The following is a 22864-nucleotide window of genomic DNA, read 5'->3' as shown; positions in this document are numbered from 1 at the left end:
TCATAATAAATATCACAATAAAAAGATTGGCTGAAAATAATTTTTTTTTATCCCATACATATTAAATATCTTATAGTATATCCTAGGTACAATATATATGTGCAGAACCAAAATTTGTTGTTGTTGTTGTTGCAAAGGAAGAATTGGATACGGAAGGTAAAAAAATTGTGGGGAGAAAAACAAAAAATGCTCACAGTTTACACTCATTTCCCTGTGTTCCTTTTCTGGATGTAGCCGATTCTGTCCATCAATGATCAATTGGAATTGGATTAGCTCTTCTCTATGTTGAAGATACCCACTTCCATCAGAATACATCCTCATACAGTATCATTGTTGCCATGTATAATGATCTCCTAGTTCTGCTTGTTTCACTTAGCATCAGTTGATGTAAGTCACTCCAAGCCTTTCTGAAATCCTCCTGCTGGTCATTTCTTACAGAACAATAATATTCCATAACATTCATATACCATAATTTACCCAACCATTCTCCAATTGATAGGCACCCATTCATTTTACAGTTTCTAGCCACTACAAAAAGGGCTGCCACAAACATTTTGGCACATACAGGTCCCTTTCCCTTCTTTAGTATTTCTTTGGGATATAAGCCCAGTAGTAGCGCTGCTGGATCAGAGGGTATGCACATTTTGATAACTTTTTGAGCATAGTTACAAATTGCTCTCCAGAATGGCTGGATTCTTTCACAACTCCACCAACAATTCATCAGTGTCCCAGTTTTCCCACATCCCCTCCAACATTCATCATTATTTATTCCTGTCATCTTAGCCAATCTGAAAGGTGTGCAGTTGTATCTCAGAGTTGCAAACAAAATATTTCCAAGGCTGACTTATTACATACTGTTTTCTTTTACCCTTTTATCCAAAAAAACACATTTATTAAAAAATTTTCTAAAAGAATGTGATAAAGAATAATTATAAAAAGGGGTACACAATATAATACAAAACCAATATTACCATGACTGAGGTATTATACACTGTTTTCTGTTACCCTTTTATCCAAAAAATAAAAATATTAACTCAAAAAAATTTGAAATGAATGTTACACATAAATAATATATTTCAAAAGGAGGCACACACATACAACGCAAACAAAATATTTCCAAAACTAACTTATTAAACATTGTTTTCTTTTATACTTTTATCCAAAAATTAAAAAGATTAACTGAAAGATTTTTTTGCATAATGATATAAAGAAATAAAAAAATATATAAAAAGGGGAAACACAATACAATATAAACATAGTATTTCCAAGACAGACTTATTAGAAATCATTTTCTCTTACCCTTTTATCTAAAAAACAGATAAACTCAAAAAAATTTCTCAAGAATGTTGTAGATAAATAATAAATATCAAAAGGGGTACACACATACACCATCCACAAAATACTTCCAAAACCGACTTATTAGACATTGTTTTCTATTAACCTCCAATCCCAAAAATAGATTAGCAGAAAAAAAAATTAAAACAATGTTATAAATAAATAAATACATAAATAAAGTACACAAAATAACATACACACAATTTACCAAGATGAATAGGTAACACACTTTATTTCTCTTGCCCTTTAATAGAAAAAATAAAAAGATTAACTTAAAAGAATTTTTACAAGAATGTTTGAAATAAATAATGAATATAAAAAGTGGGTAGACAATATACCACTAACACAATTATTTCCAACACTGAATTGTTAGACACTTGTTTTCTGTTACCCTATTTTAATACAAATAGATACAACACAAACACAATATATCCAAGACTAACTTATTAGATGTTTTTTGTTATCCTACTATCAAAAAAATTAACCCAAAAAACCTTTTAAAAATTTTATGAATTAATAATAAATATAAAAGGGGTCCACAATGCAACACAACACAAACAATATATTACAAAGACTGACTTACTACACATTGTTTTCTGTAATCTTACCATTAAAAAAAAGATTAATTCAAAAAAACTTGAAAATATTCAAATAAATAATGAATATAAAAGAGGTACACAATACAACACAAACAAAATACTACCAAGATTGACTTATTAGACCTTTTTGTTTCTATATTATCAAAAAAGATTAACTTAATAATTTTTTAAAAAAATTTATAAATAAATAATAAATATAAAAAAGAGGTAAAATACAACACAAACAAAATATTATTGAGGCAGACATACTACACACTTTTTCCTGTTACTTTTATGCAAAAAATATATTAACTCGAAAAAATTGTTTTACAAAATGTTCTAATTAATAACAATAAAATATGGTACATAGTACAACAAAAACACAATATTTTTAAGGCTGAGTGATTAGACATGTTTTTTGTGAGGCCACTTTAAAAAAAAAAGATTAACTGAAAAATACTTTTAAGAAATTTTTATGAACAAAAATATAAAAAGGAGGCACAGAATATAACACACAGTATTTCAAACACTGACTTATTAGACCTGTTTATATATTTTACTATCAAAACATTTAACTCAAAAAAATTTTTTTAAGATTTTTATAAATAAATAATAAATATAAAAGGGGTACACAATACAACATAAACAAAATATTACCAAGACTGACTTCCTAGACATTGTTCTATGTTATCCTACTATTAAAAAAAAAAAAAAAGATTAACTCAAAAAAACTTTTAAAAGATTTTTATAAACAAATACTGAACATAACTAGGAGGTACACAACAGTACAAAAATAAAATATTACCAAGACTGATGTACTAGACACTATTTTCTCTTACTTTTATTCAAAAAATATATTAACTCAAAAAAACTGTCTTACAAAATCAAAATTTTATACATAATAATTATAAAAGGTTGTACACAGTATGACAGAAACACAATATTTCCAAGGCTGACTTAATAGATGTGTTTTTTCTTACCTTATTATCAAAAAAAGATTAACTCAAAAAACTTTTAAAAGACTTTTATAAATGAATAATAAACATAAAAGAGGTACACAATGGTTATTCTAAGAATAACTTATGAGATGTGTTTTTGTGAGCCTACTATCAAAAAAAAAGATTAACTCAAAAAACTTTTAAAAGAGGGGTAAACAAAAAGACATAACATTATTTCCAACACTGACTTATGACAACTATTTTTTGAGCCTACTATAAAAAAAATTAACTCAAAAATACTTTTAAAAGATTTTTATGAATACAACACAAATATAAAAAGGAGGCACACACTACGACCTAAACACAATATTTCCCAGACAGACATATTAGACCTATTTATATATCCTACTATCAAAAAAATTAATTCAAAAACTTTCAAAAGACATTTATAAATAATAACAATAAAAAGGGTCACACAATATAACCACACGCCTGTCAGATTGGCTAAGATGACAAAAACAAATAATGCCGAATGTTGGAAGGGATGCAGGAAAAAGAATCCAAACATTCTGGAGAATAATCTAGAATTATGCCCAAAAAGTAAGCAAACTGTGCATACATACCCTTTGATCCAGCAGTGCTGCTGCTACTGGACTTATATCCCAAAGAGATATTAAAGAAGGAAAAGGGACCTGCATGTGGCAAATTGTTTGTGGAAACAAAAAAGAAGACCTGGGTCAAAGCTGCCTAAGGGTAGATCAAGGACAAAGAACCCCAGGGGTAGAGACCACCTCTTGAAATGAGGGGTAGAGACTCCCCATGCAGATCAAGGCCAGAGATCTAACAGGGACATCAGGGTTAGAGGCCTCCCATGGAGATCAATGGAATAACCCATCATGGATGTGAGTGTCAGAGACCCTCATAAACATCCTGGTCAAAGTTCCTTAGGGGTAGAGAGCAAATGGACATCAGGGGGAGACACTCCCATGGGGAGCAGTACAAGACAGTCCAATCCTGAAGATCTGGGTCAAAAAAGCCTAAACCTAAAGAATCCCATGAATATCATGGGGAGAGACCGCCCATGAAGGACAGGCATGAGGATCCCCCACCTTGAAGATCTGGGTCAAATTTCTCTAGGAGTTTAGACTTCACTTGGAGATGTGGTGTAGAGACCAAACATGAAGAATTTCAAGGGAAGACTCCATGTAGATTAATGTCAAAGACGCAAATGATGATCAGCCTCAACAGCCAAAGAACTCTGGGAGATGCCTATGAACCACTGGATAGAATTGTCAATCCCTCTATTTTTGTTTACCTGCATTTTTGATTTGCTACACAGGTTACCTGTCAACTGCTTCAAAGTCGCATTCCTTTTTTCCCCAAATAACTGTAGGGACATATATACATGTATAGAAGTTCTCTTATAGCTTAACATATTGAACATTTATTGGTCTATCTGCCATCTGGAGGAGGAGGATGGTGAGAAGGAGAGGAAAAATTAGAACAAAAGGTTTTTGGAACTGTCTGTCAATACTGAAAAATTACACATGCACATATCTTATAAATAAAAAGGTATTATAATAAATAAATATTTGTTTCTAACACACACAAGACAATACACATGCACACACACAAACACACACGCAAAAAAAGATCTGATAACATAAAATATTTTGGAATCTGTCTAACAAGGGAAAGTCAGAAATTATATGAGGCAAATGATAAAACACTTTCCCAAAAAATAAAGTCAGATTTCAATAACTGGAAAAATGTTAAGCGATCTTGGATAAACCCAGCCAACATCATAAAGATGACAATACTCCCAAAACTAATCTACTTATTTGGCGCTATTCCGATCAGACAAAGGAAAAGCTGTTTTAATGACGTAGAAAAAATACCACCACAATTCATATGGAAGAAGCAAAGGTGGAGAATTTCAAGGAAATTAGTGAAAAACTAAAACAAAAACAAAAACAAAAAAATCAAACAAAGGTGGTCTAGCTGTACCAGATCTCAAACTATATTGTGAAGCAGCAGTTTTCAAAACCATTTAGGACTGGCTAAGAAATAGAATAGTTGATCAGTGGAATAGGTTAGATTCACAAGACAAAAACGTCAATAATTCTAGCAATCTAGTTAGTGTTTGACAAACCCAAAGATCCAAACTTTTCGGGATCAGAATTCATGTTTTTACAAAAATGGCTGCGAACATTGGAAATTAGTATAGAAGACATTAGGCAAGGACCCACACAACACCATTTACCAAGAAAAGATCAAAATGGGCCTATGACTTAGTGATGAAGAAGGAGATCATGAATCAACTAGAGGAACCTGGGATAATTTACCTCTAAGACTTGTGGAGGAGGAAGGAATTTGTGACCAAAGAAGAACGAGGGATCATTGTTGCTCCGAAATAAAAAATTTTCATTAGAGCAGATTATAAGCCTTTGTACAGACAAAACGAATGCAAACAAAATTAGAAGGGAAACAACAAACTGGGAAAATATTTTTTTATATTTAAAGGTTCTGATACAGTACTCATTTCGAAAATTTATATGGAATTACCTCAAACTGAGAAGAAACCAAGGCATTCCCCAATTGATAAATGGTCAAAGGATAGGAACAGCCCATTTTCAGATGATGAAATTGAATCTATTAGCACTCCTATGAAAGAGTGTTCCAAACCACTATGGACCAGAGAAAGGCACATTAAGATAGCTCTGAGGTAGCACTTCATACCTGTCAGCTTGGCTAAGATGACTGGGAAAAATAATGCCAAATGTTGGAGGGGATGGGGGAAAACTGGGACACTGATACATTGTGGGTGGAGTTGTGAACATATCCAACCATTCTGGAGAGTAATCTGGAATTGTGGACAAAAAGTTCCCAAACTGAGCATACCCTTTGATGCAGCAGTGCTACTATTGGGCTTATATCCCAAAGAGACATTAAAGAAGGCAAAGGGACCTGCATGTGCCAAAATGTTTGTGGATATAAAAAAGAAGATGTGGGTCAAAAATGCCTAGGGAGAGAAAGTCCCATGGACATGCAGGAAAGAGACCCCCCCATGGAGACTAGTGTCAGAGACCCCCCCCCTCAGCAGATCCGGGTCAAAGTTTTCTAATGGTAGACTGCCATGGACATCAGGGGTAGCTACCCCCAATGAAGATTAATGACAGAGACCCCACATGAAGATCAAGGCCAAAGTTCCCCAGGTGTAGAGAATGCCTCTTGAAATGAAGGGTAGAGACCCCCCATGTAGATCAGGGCCAGAGACCTAATATGGACCTCAGGGTTAGAGGCCTCCCATGGAGATCAAGGGAAGAACCCCTCATGGACATTAGTGTCAGAGAAACCCATAAACATCCTGGTCAAAGTTGCTTAGGGGTAGAGACCCAAATGGACATCAGGAGGAGACACCCCCATGGAGAGTACTATCAGACACTCCCCTTATGAAGATCCAGGACAAAGTTCCTGGGGGTTAGTGACTTCTTTGGACATCAGCGGGAGACACCGCCATGGGCAGTAGTGTCAGATACTCCCCCCATGAATATCTGGGTAAAAGCTCCCCAGGGGTAGAGACTCCCATGGATATCACAGGTAGAGACCTCCCATGGAGGACAGGCATGGAGAACCCCCGCCGTGAACATCTGCATCAAATCTCTCTAGGGGTTGAGACCTCCCTTGGAGATGTGGGGAAGAGACTGACCATCAAGGCGATCAAGGGAAGACTCCATGGAGATTAGTGTCAACCACCTCCATCATGATCAGCCTCAAGGGCCAAAGAGCTCTGGGAGATGCCTGTGAACCACTGCAATGAATTGCCAATCCCTCTAATGTGGATCTTGTGGATCTACATCCACAAGACTGAAGAGAAACAGAAAAAGGTACACAGAACCCTTGAGAACTGTAACTCTGTTGTGGGTATATAAAAAAATACTCAAGGATAATCTGATTTTACTCATATAAAAGAAAAAAAGGGGGGTGTAGTAAAGGGAAGGAGGTCGGTTCAGAAAAAGAGGAAGGAGTGATAAAAAGAGGGAAACTACATCCCAGGAAGAGGCATGGAAAATACACCATATCTAAGGGAACTTAGTGAGGGGGAGAATCATTGTGTGAATCTTACTCTCATCAGGAGAGGCTCAAAGAGTAAATAATTAACATATTTGTTTTTCAGAGAATTTTCTCTCACCTCATTAAAAGGGGGGGAGAGGAAAAGGGAAAAGGAAAAGGAGAATAAGTGAAGGGACTTGGAGGGAGGGGGGAGGGATCCTAAAAAAAAAAAAAAAAGAGGGAGGGTTGCGCGTCACAAGGGGGGTCTGTAAATTAAATATCGGGGAGGGGGATCAGGGGGGTCAAGGGAAAAAAGCATAATCTGGGGATAATACGATGGCAGGAAATACAGAATTAGTAATTTTAACTGTAAATGTAAATGGGATGAACGATCCCATCAAACGGAGACGGATAGCAGATTGGATCAAAAAGCAGAACCCTACAATATGTTGTCTACAGGAAACACACTTAAAGCAGGGAGATACATACAGAATAAAGGTAAAAGGCTGGAACAGAGCCTATTATGCTTCAGGTAAAGCCAAAAAAGCAGGGGTAGCTATCCTTATCTCAGATCAAGCAAAAGCAGAAGTAGATCTCGTTAAAAAAGATAAGGAAGGAAACTATATCCTGCTGAAAGGTAGCATAAATAATGAAGCCATATCAATACTAAACATATATGCACCAAGTGGTATAGCATCTAACTTTCTAAAGGAAAAGTTAAGAGAACTGCAAGAAGAAATAGACAGTAAAACTATAATAGTGGGAGATCTCAACCTTGCACTCTCAGATTTAGACAAATCAAACCACAAAACAAACAAGAAAGAAATTAAAAAAGTAAATAGAACATTAGAAAAACTAGGTATGATAGACCTTTGGAGAAAACTGAATGGCAATAGAAAGGAATATACTTTCTTCTCAGCAGTTCATGGATCCTATACAAAAATAGACCATATATTAGGACATAAAGATCTCAAAATTAAATGTAGGAAGGCAGAAATAATAAATGCCTTCTTCTCAGATCACAATGCAATAAAAGCTACATTCAGTAAAAAGTTAGGGGTAAATAGAACAAAAAGTAATTGGAAACTGAATAATCTCATCTTAAAGAATGACTGGGTGAAAGAGCAAATTATAGAAACAATTAACAATTTCACCCAAGATAATGACAATGATGAGACATCATATCAAAATCTTTGGGATGCAGCTAAAGCAGTAATAAGGGGAAATTTTATATCTTTAGAGGCTTATTTGAAGAAAATTGAGAAAGAGAAGATTAACGAATTGGGCCTACAACTTAAAAGGCTAGAAAAAGACCAAATTATAAACCCCCAACCAAAAATTAAACTTGAAATACAAAAATTAAAAGGAGAAATCAATAAAATTGAAAGTAAAAAAACTATTGAATTAATAAATAAAACCAAGAGTTGGTTTTATGAAAAAGCCAATAAAATAGATAAACCTTTGGTAAATTTGATCAAAAAAAAGAAAGAGGAAAATCAAATTGATAGTCTTACAAATGAAAAGGGGGATCTTTCCACCAATGAAGAGGAAATTAGAGAAATAATAAGGAGTTACTTTGCCCAACTTTATGCCAATAAATTTGATAACTTAAGTGAAATGGATGACTTCCTCCAAAAATATAGCCTCCCTAGATTAACAGAGGAGGAGATAAATTGCTTAAATAGTCCCATTTCAGAAAAAGAAATAGAACAAGCTATTAATCAACTCCCCAGGAAAAAATCCCCAGGGCCAGATGGATTCACATGTGAATTCTACCAAACATTTAAAGAACAATTAGCCCCAATGTTATATAAATTATTTGAAAAAATAGGGGATGAAGGAGTCCTACCAACCTCCTTTTATGACCCAGACATGGTACTGATACCTAAACCAGGTAGATCGAAAACTGAGAAAGAAAATTATAGACCAATCTCCTTAATGAATATTGATGCTAAAATCTTAAATAAGATATTAGCAAAAAGACTTCAGAAAATCATCTCCAAGATAATACACTATGATCAAGTAGGATTTATTCCAGGAATGCAGGGCTGGTTTAATATTAGGAAAACTATTAATATAATTGACCATATTAATAATCAAATTAATAAGAACCATATGATCATCTCAATAGATGCAGAAAAAGCATTTGACAAAATCCAACATCCAATCCTACTAAAAACTCTTGAGAGTATAGGAATAAATGGACTATTCCTTAGAATAATCAGGAGCATATATTTAAGACCTTCAGTAAGCATAATATGCAATAGAAATAAACTGCAACCTTTCCCAGTAAGATCAGGAGTGAAACAAGGTTGCCCACTATCACCATTACTATTCAATATAGTACTAGAAACGCTAGCCTCGGCAATAAGAGCCGAGAAAGAGATTCAAGGAATTAGAGTAGGAAATGAGGAAATTAAACTATCACTTTTTGCAGATGACATGATGGTATACTTAGAGAACCCCAAAGACTCTGCTAAAAAGCTACTAGAAATAATTCAAAATTTCAGCAAAGTGGCAGGATACAAAATAAATCCACATAAATCCTCGGCATTTTTATATATCACTAACAAAATGCAACAGCAAGAGATACAAAGAGAAATTCCATTCCAAACAAATGTTGAGAGTATAAAATATTTGGGAATCCATCTACCAAAGAAAAGTCAGGAATTATATGAGAAAAACTACAAAACACTTGCCACAAAAATAAAATCAGATTTAAATAATTGGAAAGACATTCAATGCTCTTGGATAGGCCGAGCGAATATAATAAAGATGACAATACTCCCCATACTAATCTATTTATTTAGTGCTATACCAATCAGACTCCCAAGAAACTATTTCAATGACCTAGAAAAAATAGCAACAAAATTCATATGGAAGAATAAAAGGTCAAGAATTGCAAGGGAACTAATGAAAAAAAACTCAGAGGAAGGTGGTCTAAGTGTACCTGATCTAAAGCTATATTATATAGCAGCAGTCACCAAAACCATTTGGTATTGGCTACGATATAGACCGGTAGATCAGTGGAACAGATTAGATACAAAGGACAAAAAAGGATACATATATAGCAATCTAATCTTTGACAAACCCAAAGATTCCAACATTAGGGATAAAAATTCATTATTCGGAAAAAACTGTTGGGAAAACTGGAAATTAGTATGGCAGAAATTAGATATGGATCCACACTTAACACCATATACCAAGATAAGATCAAAATGGATCCATGATTTAGGCATAAAGAGGGAGATAATAAATAGATTAGAGGAACAGAGAATAGTCTACCTCTCAGACTTGTGGAGGAGGAAGGAATTCATGACCAGAGGAGAACTAGAGATCATTATTGATCACAAAATAGAAGATTTTGATTATATCAAACTAAAAAGTTTCTGTACAAATAATACTAATGCAAACAAGATTAGAAGGGAAGTAACAAATTGGGAAAATATTTTTAAAAACAAAGGTTCTGACAAAGGTCTCATTTCCAAAATATATAGAGAACTGACCATAATTTATAAGAAACCGAACCATTCTCCAATTGATAAATGGTCAAAGGATATGAACAGACAATTCTCAGAGGAAGAAATTGAAACTATATCCACTCACATGAAAGAGTGTTCCAAATCACTACTGATCAGAGAAATGCAAATTAAGACCACTCTGAGATACCACTACACACCTGTCAGATTGGCTAAGATGACAGGAACAAATAATGACAAATGTTGGAGGGGATGTGGGGAAACTGGGACACTGATACATTGCTGGTGGAGTTGCGAAAGAATCCAGCCATTCTGGAGAGCAATCTGGAATTATGCCCAAAAAGTTATCAAACTGTGCATACCCTTTGACCCGGCAGCGCTACTACTGGGATTATATCCCAAAGAAATGCTGAAGAGCGGAAAGGGACATATATGTGCCAAAATGTTTGTGGCAGCTCTTTTTGTTGCAGCTAGAAACTGGAAGATGAATGGATGTCCATCGGTTGGAGAATGGTTGGGTAAATTGTGGTATATGAAGGTTATGGAATATTATTGCTCGGTAAGAAATGACCAGCAGGAGGAATATAGAGAGGCCTGGAGAGACTTGCATCAACTGATGCTGAGTGAAATGAGCGGAGCCAGAGGATCACTGTACACTTCAACAACAATACTGTATGAGGATGTGTTCTGATGGAAGTGGAAATCTTCAACATGGAGAAGATCCAACTCACTTCCAGTTGATCAATGATGGACAGAGGTAGCTACACCCAGAGAAGAAACACTGGGAAGGGAATGTAAATTGTTAGCACTAATATCTGTCTGCCCAGGTTGCATGTACCTTCTGATTCTAATGTTTATTGTGCAACAAGAAAATGGTATTCACACACATGTATTGTACCTAGACTATGTTGTGGCACATGTAGAGTGTATGGGGTTGCCTGTCGTCGGGGGGAGGGACCAGAGGGAGGCGGGGTAGTTTGGAGAAATGAATACAAGGGATAATTTTGTAAGGATATATATATATATATATATAATAAAAAAAAAAAAGTTCGCAAACTGAGCATACCCTTTGATGCAGCAGTGCTACTATTGGGCTTATATCCCAAAGAGACATTAAAGAAGGCAAAGGGACCTGCATGTGCCAAAATGTTTGTGGATATAAAAAAGAAGATGTGGGTCAAAAATGCCTAGGGAGAGAAAGTCCCATGGACATGCAGGAAAGAGACCCCCCATGGAGACTAGTGTCAGAGACACCCCCCCTCAGCAGATCCGGGTCAAAGTTTTCTAATGGTAGACTGCCATGGACATCAGGGGTAGTTACCCCCAATGAAGATTAATGACAGAGACCCCACATGAAGATCAAGGCCAAAGTTCCCCAGGTGTAGAGAATGCCTCTTGAAATGAAGGGTAGAGACCCCCCATGCAGATCAGGGCCAGAGACCTAATATGGACCTCAGGGTTAGAGGCCTCCCATGGAGATCAAGGGAAGAACCCCTCATGGACATTAGTGTCAGAGAAGCCCATAAACATCCTGGTCAAAGTTGCTTAGGGGTAGAGACCCAAATGGACATCAGGAGGAGACACCCCCATGGAGAGTACTATCAGACACTCCCCTTATGAAGATCCAGGACAAAGTTCCTGGGGGTTAGTGACTTCTTTGGACATCAGCGGGAGACACCGCCATGGGCAGTAGTGTCAGATACTCCCCCCATGAATATCTGGGTAAAAGCTCCCCAGGGGTAGAGACTCCCATGGATATAACAGGTAGAGACCTCCCATGGAGGACAGGCATGGAGAACCCCCCGCCGTGAACATCTGCATCAAATCTCTCTAGGGGTTGAGACCTCCCTTGGAGATGTGGGGAAGAGACTGACCATCAAGGCGATCAAGGGAAGATTCCATGGAGATTAGTGTCAACCACCTCCATCATGATCAGCCTCAAGGGCCAAAGAGCTCTGGGAGATGCCTGTGAACCACTGCAATGAATTGCCAATCCCTCTAATTATGTTTAGCTGCATTTTTGATTCGCTAAACAGGTTAACTGTCAACTATTTCACAGTCCGATTCCTTCTGTAACCCAAATAACTGTATGGACATATATACGTGTATAGAAGTTCTAATATAGCTTTACATATTGAACATTTATTGGTCAATCTACATCTGGGGGAGGAGGATGCCAAGGAGAGGAAAAATTGGAACACAAGATTTTTGGAACGGTCAGTCCTAAAAAATTACACATGCAAATATCTTGTTAATAAAAAGGTATTAAAATAAAAAATGAATATTTCTTTCTAACACACACACACAGATATTGAAAAAAAAAAGATCTGATAACATAAAATATTATGGAATCTGTCTAACAAGGGAAAGTCAGAAATTATATGAGGCAAATGATAAAACACTTTCCCAAAAAACAAAGTCAGATTTCAATAACTGGAAAAATGTTAAGCGATCTTGGATAAACCCAGCCAACATCATAAAGATGACAATACTCCCAAAACTAATCTACTTATTTGGCCCTATTCCGATCAGACAACGGAAAAGCTGTTTTAATGACGTAGAAAAAATACCACCACAATTCATATGGAAGAAGCAAAGGTGGAGAATTTCAAGGAAATTAATGAAAAACTAAAACAAAAACAAAAACAAAAAAATCAAACACAGGTGGTCTAGCTGTACCAGATCTCAAACTATATTGTGAAGCAGCAGTTTTCAAAACCATTTAGGACTGGCTAAGAAATAGAATAGTTGATCAGTGGAATAGGTTAGGTTCACAAGACAAAAACGTCAATAATTCTAGCAATCTAGTTAGTGTTTGACAAACCCAAAGATCCAAACTTTTCGGATCAGAATTCATGTTTTTACAAAAATGGCTGCGAACATTGGAAATTAGTATAGAAGACATTAGGCAAGGACCACACAACACCATTTACCAAGATAAGATCAAAATGGGCCTATGACTTAGTGATGAAGAAGGAGATCATGAATGAACTAGAGGAACCTGGGATAATTTACCTCTAAGACTTGTGGAGGAGGAAGGAATTTGTGACCAAAGAAGAACGAGGGATCATTGTTGCTCCGAAATAAAAAATTTTCATTAGAGCAGATTATGAGCCTTTGTACAGACAAAACGAATGCAAACAAAATTAGAAGGGAAACAACAAACTGGGAAAATATTTTTTTTATATTTAAAGATTCTGATACAGTACTCATTTCGAAAATTTATATGGAATTACCTCAAACTGAGAAGAAACCAAGGCATTCCCCAATTGATAAATGGTCAAAGGATAGGAACAGCCCATTTTCAGATGATGAAATTGAATCTATTAGCACTCCTATGAAAGAGTGTTCCAAACCACTATGGACCAGAGAAAGGCACATTAAGATAGCTCTGAGGCAGCACTTCATACCTGTCGGCTTGGCTAAGATGACTGGGAAAAATAATGCCAAATGTTGGAGGGGATGGGGGAAAACTGGGACACTGATACATTGTGGGTGGAGTTGTGAACATATCCAACCATTCTGGAGAGTAATCTGGAATTGTGGACAAAAAGTTCCCAAACTGAGCATACCCTTTGATGCAGCAGTGCTACTATTGGGCTTATATCCCAAAGAGACATTAAAGAAGGCAAAGGGACCTGCATGTGCCAAAATGTTTGTGGATATAAAAAAGAAGATGTGGGTCAAAAATGCCTAGGGAGAGAAAGTCCCATGGACATGCAGGAAAGAGACCCCCCATGGAGACTAGTGTCAGAGACCCCCCCCCCCTCAGCAGATCCGGGTCAAAGTTTTCTAATGGTAGACTGCCATGGACATCAGGGGTAGTTACCCCCAATGAAGATTAATGACAGAGACCCCACATGAAGATCAAGGCCAAAGTTCCCCAGGTGTAGAGACTGCCTCTTGAAATGAGAGGGAGAGACCCCCCATGCAGATCAGGGCCAGAGACCTAATATGGACCTCAGGGTTAGAGGCCTCCCATGGAGATCAAGGGAAGAACCCCTCATGGACATTAGTGTCAGAGAAGCCCATAAACATCCTGGTCAAAGTTCCTTAGGGGTAGAGACCCAAATGGACATCAGGAGGAGACACCCCCATGGAGAGTACTATCAGACACTCCCCTTATGAAGATCCAGGACAAAGTTCCTGGGGGTTAGTGACTTCTTTGGACATCAGCGGGAGACACCGCCATGGGCAGTAGTGTCAGATACTCCCTCCATGAATATCTGGGTAAAAGCTCCCCAGGGGTAGAGACTCCCATGGATATCACAGGTAGAGACCTCCCATGGAGGACAGGCATGGAGAACCCTCGCCGTGAACATCTGCATCAAATCTCTCTAGGGGTTGAGACCTCCCTTGGAGATGTGGGGAAGAGACTGACCATCAAGGAGATCAAGGGAAGATTCCATGGAGATTAGTGTCAACCACCTCCATCATGATCAGCCTCAAGGGCCAAAGAGCTCTGGGAGATGCCTGTGAACCACTGCAATGAATTGCCAATCCCTCTAATTATGTTTAGCTGCATTTTTGATTCGCTAAACAGGTTAACTGTCAACTACTTCACAGTCCGATTCCTTCTGTACCCCAAATAACTGTATGGACATATATACGTGTATAGAAGTTCGAATATAGCTTTACATATTGAACATTTATTGGTCAATCTACATCTAGGGGAGGAGGATGCCGAGGAGAGGAAAAATTGGAACACAAGATTTTTGGAACGGTCAGTCCTAAAAAATTACACATGCAAATATCTTGTTAATAAAAAGGTATTAAAATAAAAAAATGAATATTTCTTTCTAACACACACACATACACACACACACAGATATTGAAAAAAAAAAAGATCTGGTAACATAAAATATTATGGAATCTGTCTAACAAGGGAAAGTCAGAAATTATATGAGGCAAATGATAAAACACTTTCCCAAAAAACAAAGTCAGATTTCAATAACTGGAAAAATGTTAAGCGATCTTGGATAAACCCAGCCAACATCATAAAGATGACAATACTCCCAAAACTAATCTACTTATTTGGCCCTATTCCGATCAGACAACGGAAAAGCTGTTTTAATGACGTAGAAAAAATACCACCACAATTCATATGGAAGAAGCAAAGGTGGAGAATTTCAAGGAAATTAATGAAAAACTAAAACAAAAACAAAAACAAAAAAATCAAACACAGGTGGTCTAGCTGTACCAGATCTCAAACTATATTGTGAAGCAGCAGTTTTCAAAACCATTTAGGACTGGCTAAGAAATAGAATAGTTGATCAGTGGAATAGGTTAGGTTCACAAGACAAAAACGTCAATAATTCTAGCAATCTAGTTAGTGTTTGACAAACCCAAAGATCCAAACTTTTCGGATCAGAATTCATGTTTTTACAAAAATGGCTGCGAACATTGGAAATTAGTATAGAAGACATTAGGCAAGGACCACACAACACCATTTACCAAGATAAGATCAAAATGGGCCTATGACTTAGTGATGAAGAAGGAGATCATGAATGAACTAGAGGAACCTGGGATAATTTACCTCTAAGACTTGTGGAGGAGGAAGGAATTTGTGACCAAAGAAGAACGAGGGATCATTGTTGCTCCGAAATAAAAAATTTTCATTAGAGCAGATTATGAGCCTTTGTACAGACAAAACGAATGCAAACAAAATTAGAAGGGAAACAACAAACTGGGAAAATATTTTTTTATATTTAAAGGTTCTGATACAGTACTCATTTCGAAAATTTATATGGAATTACCTCAAACTGAGAAGAAACCAAGGCATTCCCCAATTGATAAATGGTCAAAGGATAGGAACAGCCCATTTTCAGATGATGAAATTGAATCTATTAGCACTCCTATGAAAGAGTGTTCCAAACCACTATGGACCAGAGAAAGGCACATTAAGATAGCTCTGAGGCAGCACTTCATACCTGTCGGCTTGGCTAAGATGACTGGGAAAAATAATGCCAAATGTTGGAGGGGATGGGGGAAAACTGGGACACTGATACATTGTGGGTGGAGTTGTGAACATATCCAACCATTCTGGAGAGTAATCTGGAACTGTGGACAAAAAGTTCCCAAACTGAGCATACCCTTTGATGCAGCAGTGCTACTATTGGGCTTATATCCCAAAGAGACATTAAAGAAGGCAAAGGGACCTGCATGTGCCAAAATGTTTGTGGATATAAAAAAGAAGATGTGGGTCAAAAATGCCTAGGGAGAGAAAGTCCCATGGACATGCAGGAAAGAGACCCCCCCATGGAGACTAGTGTCAGAGACCCCCCCCTCAGCAGATCCGGGTCAAAGTTTTCTAATGGTAGACTGCCATGGACATCAGGGGTAGTTACCCCCAATGAAGATTAATGACAGAGACCCCACATGAAGATCAAGGCCAAAGTTCCCCAGGTGTAGAGACTGCCTCTTGAAATGAAGGGAAGAGACCCCCCATGTAGATCAGGGCCAGAGACCTAATATGGACCTCAGGATTAGAGGCCTCCCATGGAGATCAAGGGAAGAACCCCTCATGGACATTAGTGTCAGAGAAGCCCATAAACATCCTGGTCAAAGTTGTTTAGGGGTAGAGACCCAAATGGACATCAGGAGGAGACACCCCCATGGAGAGTACTATCAGACACTCCCCTTATGAAGATCCAGGACAAAGTTCCTGAGGGTTAGAGACTTTTAGGGACATCAGTGGGAGACACCGCCATGGGCAGTAGTGTCAGATACTCCCCCCATGAATATCTGGGTAAAAGCTCCCTAGGGGTAGAGACTCCCATGGATATCACAGGTAGAGACCTTCCATGGAGGACAGGCATGGAGAACCCCCGCCGTGAACATCTGGGTCAAATCTCCCCAGGGGTTGAGACCTCCCCTGGAGATGGTGTGAAGAATCTGATTATCAAGGAGATCAAGGGAAGACTCCATGGAAATTAGTGTCAAAGACCTCCATGGTGATTACCCTCAACATGCAAAGAGCTCTGGGAGATGCCTGTGCAATGAATAGCTCTGAGGTACCACTTTATACCTGTCAGGTTGGCTAAGATGACTGGGAAAAATTATGCCAAATGTTGGAGGGGATGGGGGAAAACTGGGACACTGAAACATTGTTGGTGGAGGTGTGACTGAATGCAACCATTTTGGAGAGCAATCTGATAATGCTCTCAAAATGTAAGCAAAATGAGCATACCCTTTGATCCAGCAGTGCTACTACTGGGCTTATATCCCAAAGAGTTATTAAAGAAGGGAAAGGGACCTGGGTGTGCCAAAATTTTTATGGAAGCAGAAAAGAAGATGTGGGTCAAAGCTGCCTAGGGGTAGAGAGTGCCATGGGCATCAGGGGTAGAGACCCCCCATGGAGACTAGTGTCAGAGACCCCCCCTCATGCAGATCCGGGGCAAAGTTTCCTAATGGTAGATTGCCATGGGCCTCAGGGTTAGTGACCCCCCCCAGTGGAGATTAATAAGTATAAAAAGGGGTACTCAATAGAACACAGCCACATATTTCTGAAACTGACTTAGTAGACCTATTTATATATACTACTATCAAAAAAAATTAACTCAAAAAAACTTTTAAAAGATTTTTATAAATAAGTAATAAATATATAAAAGGTGTACTTATGTACAACATAAACACAATATTACAAAGACTGAGTTATTAGACACTGTTTTTCTATTACCCTTTTCATTCCCAAAATAGATTCACTAAAAAAAATTTTTTAAAAGAATGTTATAAAATAAGCAACAAATATATAATAGGGGCACACAATACAACACACACACACACACACACACACACACAATTTACCAAGACTCACATACATATTAACCACTGTTTTCTGTTACTCTTTACTACAAAAAATTAAAATATTAACTTGAAAAAATTTTAACAAGGATGTTTTAAATAAATAATAAATATAAAAATGGGCTACACAATATACCACTCACATAATATTTACAAGATTGACTTATTAGACGGTTTTTCTCTTACCCTTTTATCCAAAAAAGAGATTAACTTAAACAAAAAATTTTAACGTTATAAACAAATAATAAATATGAAAAGTGGGTAAATGTCTATCCTGTAAGCCAATCTTGGGAGGTTTTTGTGTTATTTGTGAGACAATATATAACTACATACAAAGTTTTTCAGCAGAACAAAAAAGTCAAGATCATACAGTGAGTTAGTCCACAGGTCTCAGGATTTCTTATTTCTAATAGGATAACCTTGTGAGAAATATTAAATATTTATTGTGATATGACCTAAAGACATGTCCCCACCTAACTCCCAAATTAACTCTCATTTCATAACTTCCCTAAAAGTTTGTCAAAAGATAATGAATTTGTCATGGGATTCCTATATTTAGCATGATACTGGATGAGTTTACTATGTGTAAAGAGTGGTTTTTCTTTTCACTTGTTTTAAAAAAAAAAATACCATTACTAAAAATATGCCCTATCCCTTTAAATTTTGGGTGTTGTCCAGCCCATCCCCCACCCTTGAGTTATCACCTAGGAGACAACTGTTTCTCACTGCTGAGCATTTTAGAATATTAGCTGTTGGGGAGCAGTGGGGAGTCAGAGTTGGGTCAGCTTGAAGCTGGAGATTTTCTGGCTGATGGTGAGACCCAACTTGGCCTGCCCAGTTAGCTACCTCCAGCCCAACTTCAATCGAGGTCAACGTGGTCCCTAGAACACCTCTCCACTACACTGACAAGCAATTTTACAGATTGCTACTTTTTCCATGGCTAGCCCGGATAAACCGTGAGTACCTTCTTTCCTTCCCACCTGTAACACTTTATAAAGGGAATAGCCTTTTAAATGATATCTCAATGATGGGGAAGCAAGGGGGGCTGAGAAGGACTGGGCTTAGAGGTCATACAGTTAACAAAGGCAGAGCTTGTGTTCTTCATTAAATATCACACATAACCCTAGAAGGAAGGGAGGGGAGAGCAAAAAATAAGAACTTCTTTAATTTGATTTGTTTAAAAACTGAATGACTTACTGATGATCAGTACAATCAATTGAACTCATTTGTTTACCTTTAAAACAACTTAACTAATTTTATTTGAAATAGTAAGGAGAACATTTTAGGAATTTATTCTGCCACAAGGTTACATGGGATAAAAATTGAGGTACAAGAATGAGTTGCCTAAAATTGAAGGCTGATGGAGTCATAATGTGTATCCAAGGGAACTGGGTGTCAGAAGGGGAAATGACATTGGGTGGGGGAAGCCATATTTCTAACTTCTTGTTTTCTATCTCCCAAAATTTCTATAAGAAACCAAATCCTAGGGTATAACAGAACAGAACACGGATTTGAATCCGGGCATTCTAATTCTAATTCCACTGTACTCTCACACTAACTCTTTTCCTCCAAATTCTTTATCATAAAGGAAACAAAACCCTAATTCAAATGTGTCCGGCGGCGAAGCTCATCAGGCTCCCAATCTCAGGTACGGGGGTCCACTGGGATGATGGGCCCACCTTGGGAAATCTATGCTGGTCTGCCCTGAAGAACAGGAAGGGTTATGACAGCCATTTGATAAGATTAAGGGGGGGAACAAGGACATCTTAGAGGCAAAAGGGGGGTGACTTATGTGTATGGATATAATGTAGCAGGGTGGGCAAAGGGTATAAAGACAAATAAAAAGTGGGGCTGTTGGGAAAGGATGAGATCTTCTTCCCCCAGCTATATCCTAGAGAAAATTCACAGGTGTATCCACAGCTTGGGAGAAAAAAAAAAAAAAAACTGAGAAAATACTACTTTAACACTCTCCTTTTCTCCTATTTCTTATAGCCGCCCAGAAAACTCCGCTTTAGTCAAACAAGACAAGCAAGATGAATGTGAGCCGTGTGTGAATGGACAAAATATGCAGGCTAGATGGCCCCAAGGCTGGCTAAAAAACGGGAATCGAGATTTTCGCCGGTGCCCTTTTGCCCCCTTAAGACCACCAGGCACTCTTCTCCGTGAAGAGAGGAAGAAGCAAATGGAGTGGGCCTCCATGTGGCTGACCGAGGGGAAAGGCCCTAACACCCGTGCCTATTCCTCAGGTCCTCTCCGTCCTCCTCTGGGGCCCCCACCTGTTCCAGCTGAGCCCTTAGACCCTAACAACCAGAAGAAGCAGCAGCAGGCCAAGTGGCAAAAAGTTAAGGGTGAAAGTCCCATCTGCCCTCCTCTTGGTGCCTTAAAACCTGCTTCAGAATCTAATGGGCAGAAAAGAGAGCAAATGCGAGGTGACCACAAGCCCCCTGAGAGCCCTGGGAATAACGCTAGAGGAGCTATGTGCTTACAAGGTGGGAGGGGCAACCAAATGGCTAGAGTTTCCCCCTGTGCTCTAAAGCATCCTTTACAGCCACCACCCAATAACATGCAGGGAAATGGCAAGGGTTTTCCATCCCGTGGGCCTCCAATGCCCAATCAAGAGCAGGTACAATATCCTGCTATCAACCAAGGGGGTCCATGGCCTCCAATGGAGAATTGGATGCAACCTCTCCTATTTGCAGCCTGTATGCCACAATGCTATATGCCCAATGGACAGGGATCTTTCAATCAATATTCTTCTCCTCCCTATAATGTGCCATTTCCTTTCCCCTTCATGAATTCCTCAAACTTTGCTCCTTTTCTGCCTCCCTATGTTTTTCCTTCTCCTCCTGTCAACTCTCCACCTTTCCATGGCCCTCCTTACCCAAACCGAAGGAACAACTGAAGCCTGAAAGAAGTTTGGGGGAGTGAAAGTATAACTTTGTTTTGTTATGCTTATGTTTGGGAGAATTTCCCCCAGAATGCTATAAAAGCAGTTAGTTATTTCATGTTAAAAGGAAACTCAATAAAATGTTCTGTTATTTGAAAGACTGGCACTTATTATTTAAAAACACATTAAAGAGACCTAGAGAAAGTCTTGGGTTTTTCTACCCTGTCAGGTTAGCACAGAAGAATTCCAGTGACATTTTCCTTGTAGATTAATTAGTAGTGGGCCTCCCTAGCAAAAACAATGGGCAATAATGGGCAGAGGTTGGGGTTTGGAAATCCCATATTTAAAAAAATATATGGTTTCTACCATCTCCTTACATGGGTCAATGCAGAGGATCACAGGACTTAGAACTGGAAGGGACCTTTACAAGAAACACAAGAAAGTAAAGACCAAAGTCATAACAGATCAAGGACTGGAATCCAGGTATAACCCTTACACTAGCTCTTTTCCTCCAAATTATCATAAAGGAAACAAAATCCCATTTCACATGTGTGCAGCCAAGTTCACCAAGCCCCCAGTCTCAGGTATTAGAGTCCACTGGGAATCTAAGATGACACTCACGTAGAGAAATCACCAGAATTCACAAACTCTTAAAAGTTTTCCATGTCCATCTAACCAAACCCATACTGCCCTAGAGACCAATTATATTTCCCCAAGTCAATCCAACTGTAATCCTTACTTCAAATTAATTTGATATTGGTTTGGGGGAGGAAAGTGACCTGGTACAGCCCTACAAGGTAGGGTAGATTCTTTCACAAGCAGGAATATGAGATTTGAATTTTTGTCAAGCTCTAATAGTTTCTGGAGCGGATGCCTACAAATTGGAAATATATTCTAGGAGCATAAGATGACAGGATTTAGAACTTTGAGGGACCTTAGAGATCACTGAGAAAAAGACCCTCATTTTACACAAAGAGTCCAAGGTGGGGTTGGAGAAAGAGACCACGCCAATGGGGATGTGAGTAGCAGATGTTCCTTCACAGGAAAGCCAGAACTCTCTAGTGCATGGTCAACTGTTTACAGGAGATGAATTCAAAGGAGCACAGGCCTAAGGGCCAAAAAAGTCCCAGGTGTAGGTGAGGAAACAGCACCAAGAATAGTGGGACCTTATGCTAGGCCACATGGGTAGCAAAGAGTCAAGCTGGAATTGGAACATTAGTTTAAAGAAGAGACTTAAAATCCTTTTAGCCTGAGGATATAATAGTAATATTTTTACTTTTGAATTAATGTGCCAAGCACAGGGAATCCCATGCTAGATGGAAACAGTTTTCCCAATGATTTTTTTTCTCATCCCTTGCCAATGTTGTATCAGATTTAACCCAACAGGCCAGGACACTGAGAGAGAAAATCTCTGAAAGCTTCTGGGCCCCATGTTTCATGTCTGGAGCTTCTCGAGCAAGTAGGCCGTTAAGAATCCTCTGAAGCTTCCTTTCTGGTTATTCATATCCAGTCGCTTTAAATTGGCTTGTTCCAGACTCTAAGGTGGGAGCGCAGGGCTTTGGAGGAGCAGCTGGGTAGTGTCGAATGAATTTCCCCTCACATTGAGCATGTCCTGAAGCTGGCACCATTCCACCAACTCACTGTGGATTGGACAGAAGGATTCAGCAAATCATTCGACAGCTGCTCACTAGGAGATAGCTTCATCCCACTGTACCAAATACTTATTGCATTTTCAGCCTTAATGAATGAATGAGCTGGGCTTGCTTATGGGCATCACCAAGACCTCCCCAG

General features: G+C 38.2%; 2 protein-coding genes across 7 annotated transcripts in view; one reads left to right on the top strand and one right to left on the bottom strand.

Moving 5' to 3' along the window:
• TENM1 (teneurin transmembrane protein 1) overlaps window positions 1-22864 on the bottom strand; it is a 3105198-nt gene that overhangs the window by 2140963 nt on the left and 941371 nt on the right. The window lies entirely within an intron of this gene.
• On the top strand, window positions 18916-21231 carry LOC141548929 (uncharacterized). Of its 2 annotated transcripts, XM_074278237.1 has the most exons (4): window positions 18916-19142; window positions 19775-19834; window positions 20179-20900; window positions 21164-21231. In XM_074278237.1, coding segments are annotated over exons 1-4 (804 nt in total). In that variant the 5' UTR covers window positions 18916-19122; the 3' UTR covers window positions 21166-21231. The 2 variants fall into 2 exon arrangements, with proteins under 2 accessions (XP_074134338.1, XP_074134337.1); XM_074278236.1 differs by having other exon boundaries at window positions 20179-21231.

Source organism: Sminthopsis crassicaudata, chromosome X (assembly GCF_048593235.1).
Source record: "Sminthopsis crassicaudata isolate SCR6 chromosome X, ASM4859323v1, whole genome shotgun sequence".
Lineage (NCBI taxonomy): Eukaryota > Metazoa > Chordata > Mammalia > Dasyuromorphia > Dasyuridae > Sminthopsis > Sminthopsis crassicaudata.
This window is presented reverse-complemented; position numbering and strand designations above follow the sequence as displayed.